Source organism: Cyprinodon variegatus, unplaced genomic scaffold, assembly GCF_000732505.1.
Source record: "Cyprinodon variegatus isolate N-32 unplaced genomic scaffold, C_variegatus-1.0 Scaffold1427, whole genome shotgun sequence".
Taxonomy (NCBI): Eukaryota; Metazoa; Chordata; class Actinopteri; order Cyprinodontiformes; family Cyprinodontidae; genus Cyprinodon; species Cyprinodon variegatus.
The window spans coordinates 31,195-34,398 of record NW_015151880.1 but is presented as its reverse complement, the minus strand read 5'-3'; the positions used below and the strand labels follow the sequence as shown (position 1 = coordinate 34,398).

General features: G+C 50.3%; 1 protein-coding gene across 1 annotated transcript in view; it reads right to left on the bottom strand.

Annotated features, from left to right (window-relative positions):
* Positions 1-537: 537 nt before the first annotated feature.
* Positions 538-3,204, bottom strand: part of LOC107103355 (gamma-crystallin N-B) — a 4,122-nt gene continuing 1,455 nt past the window's right edge. The window contains exons 2-5 of the mRNA XM_015403030.1: positions 2,838-2,929; positions 2,585-2,741; positions 2,334-2,479; positions 538-901 (exon numbers count right to left, since the gene is read on the bottom strand). Coding sequence (XP_015258516.1) covers positions 766-901; positions 2,334-2,479; positions 2,585-2,741; positions 2,838-2,929 — 531 coding nt within the window. The 3' untranslated portion in view covers positions 538-765. The remainder of the gene's footprint in view (positions 902-2,333; positions 2,480-2,584; positions 2,742-2,837; positions 2,930-3,204) is intronic.

Here is a 3,204-nt window from a genome sequence, read left to right as displayed (position 1 = left end):
GACCGCCTTTTTTTGTTTTATTTGGCAAAATGTTCATTTAATTTGTGTTTATCTGAATGTGTTCATTATTATTCCTCCACTAAATGAAAAAAGTCCTAATTTATTATTTTCTAGAGACTATTAATAACAGGAGGTGAAATGCGGCTCCAGACGAGCTTTGAATGTGGTGATGTCATCAGTACTCTTCCCGTTCTGGCTGTGACATCACAGCTTTTATTCTATAATGTTTATTTTCTCCATGTCGGTCAGAACCGATCAGAACCAAAACATTTAGCAGCTGGAATGAATAAAATAGTTTTTATAATCCAGTGACATCATATGTTTAGATGTTTCCTATTATCTCTGATGTTTTATAAACTGCATGAGGCTTTTTAAACAGAGATCAGCTCTAGTAGGATGCATGTTTGGACCGGTTCTGGCCCGAGATGACTGGACCGGACCCACTAAAGCTGATTAACCAGAACCACCTGTGGACCTGGAGCTGGCTGTGAGGATGAGGAGAGTTAATCAGTTCAGGAGAATCCGCCCGGAGAGTTTTATGTCAAATCTTTATTAGACAGGTTCTGATCCCGCCACCCCTGCAGGGTTCTGGTTTCCCTCCTGCAGATCCAACGATGCTACGTTCTACAGAGCTAGAACCCAACAGAACATTCTAAGGTTCTGTTCAGGAGCAGAAATCAGCACCACGGACTCAGAGGCTTTGATAAAAAACAGTTTTCTGTCAGTCTGCCTTTATTAGTGGGACGAGCAGCAGGCGGTTCTGGATCAGAAGTAGTTGACGACTCTGCGGATGGACTGGATGTTGGGGTTCTGGGCCTGCCACTCGGTCGGGCTGCAGTAGTTCCCGCGCTCCACGATGTACATCCGGCCCCGGAAGTTCGGCTCCTCGTACATCACCCATCTGGACCGGAGGGAGGAGAAAGCGGGTCAGAAACAGAACCGGCTCAGGACGTGCTGACGGGTTCAAACAATAGAACATTAAGGCTTTGACCCGGTCTGACCTTCCAGAACCAGAACCTGCTTAAGTGTGTTCGCGTGTTTCAAACTCAATCTTTTCAAGATGGTTAAACATAAATGCTGCTCTCCGCATCATCGTCCGCCATGGTTGTTGTTTTTCTTGCTGCTTCTTTACAGCAAGACCCAGAATAGCGACGTTTGTCGGGTATTAATGGCGTTCAGGTGGGATGAACGCGACCTGCGTTTTTGAACAGGTCGCATTCATCCCACCTGAACGCCATTAATAGGTCGCGTTTGAAGAGATCAGATTCGTATCGGATTCAGGACCACAGAGCACGTTATGTCGCATTGGAAAACATCGGATCTGTGTTGTTCGGACCGCCATGAAAAGATCAGATCCAGGTCGGATACGGGCAAAAAAATCGTTTTTAAGTGACGTCAGGCTGCGGCGTGATCGTAGCCTAAGTTACCGCCTGGTTTCAGTCACATGTTCTAACGCCGGGCTAACCAGTGGGTCCTACAGAACCAGGAGGTTCCGTTTCATCGCCACATCAGACCATCTCAGAACCATCAGTGCTGGACCCAGCAGAACCAGTCGGGTCCAGAAACCTTTGGTTTCAGGTCATGGTGACCGAGAGCAGTCGGACTGATCCAGACGGACTGATCCAGAACCGCCCACGGTTCTGGATCAGTCCGTCACAGCGGAAGGAATCTTTTAGTGACTCCTGAATCAGAACTTTCAGGGTTCTGTAGAACTGAACCATCTCATCTGGGTCAGATGTTTCCCAGCAGAACCACAGGAAGTGGGTCAGGTTCTTAGCTCCGCCCACTCTAAGGTTCTTCAGGACTAAGATCAGAACTCTGAGGCGGACCCTACAGAACATGGATCCAGTTGGTTTACGTCCTGTAGTCAAACACAGCATGATGCTGCCACCGCTGTACTCCACAGGAGGACATCACGTCCAAATATGGACATGGCTTCGTCCTCTCTGGTGACATCAGTGATGTCACAGCAGGAAGTAGAGGTGAAGCGTTTCCTTCCTATACCTGGAGACGTGACGCCGTTCGACTCAAACGCCCAATTATCTCCTATAATTACAGTGACGTCGTAAACGTCGGCGTCTCCGCCTGCTGCGTTGGTCAGAGGGTCCATCAGGAACCCTCTGAAGAACCCAGCTGGTACCGGTCCGACCGCAGTGGGTGGAGCTTCAGGAGAACCTTCATCTCTAAGAAAAGAACGTTAGCAGGAACCAGGAAGAGGCGACGAGCTCCTGCCGGAACCCGATGAGCTGAATGGAGATCTGGGATCGTGCGTTTGGGTCGGACCGGTTCTGTTCTGATGGACCGAGATGTTCTGGAGAAGGTGCTGGACTCACGCTCCGTCTCCGAAGACCCTGACGGAGTTGATGCAGTTCTTGGAGAAGCCGCGGCTCTGCAGGAAGGGGCAGTCGTCGCAGATTTCCACGCACTGGCCGGAGAAGTTACAGGCCTCGAAGAGCTCGATGCGGTAATGTTCTCCATGCTGAGGAACACGGCAGAGAGAACACGGCTCAGTCAGATCCGATATGTGCAGAACATCTAGGTCCTTCTGACCCGGTGGACTCTAAAACCCGGTCTGGCTGCTTACCATGCGGATGGGCTTGCAGGATCCCATGTGGTCGTTGTGGGCGTTCCACCTCTGGAATTCTGGGTACTCTCCGTGCTCCAGGATGTACTGCTGGCCCTTGAAGTCGGGGTGGTCGTAGCAGATGAAGGCTCCGCTCTCCACGCGGATGGAGTTCACTCTGAGGACGGGGGGGAACAGGTCCAGCTTTTATTGTGAAAATCAGGAGGAAATGTGTTTGTTAGGATGTTCTGAAAGCTTCCAGCCGGTTCTTCACCTGTTCATGAAGCCGCGGTCCTGGAAGTTATCACAGTCCCCTCTGACCTCCAGCTTCCTGCCGGTGAAGCATTTCCCCTCGTAGAAGGTGATCTGCAGGAGGAGACGGTCAGAATGTCACTGAGACCTAAACCAAGATGGCTGTGAAGCTCAGAGATGGTCAGGACGGAGCAATGGCGACCTGTCAGGTCCAGGATGATGATGATGATGATGTCAGGACTTCATCCTGACAGCCTGTACTCATCTCCCACCTGAACCCACAGGCAGATATACATAGACACCACATTGGGCGCCATGTCTGCTCCATGACATCACCGCCATATTGTGTGTGGCAGAAAGTAGTAAAAGTCGATAAGAGAGGATTCCTC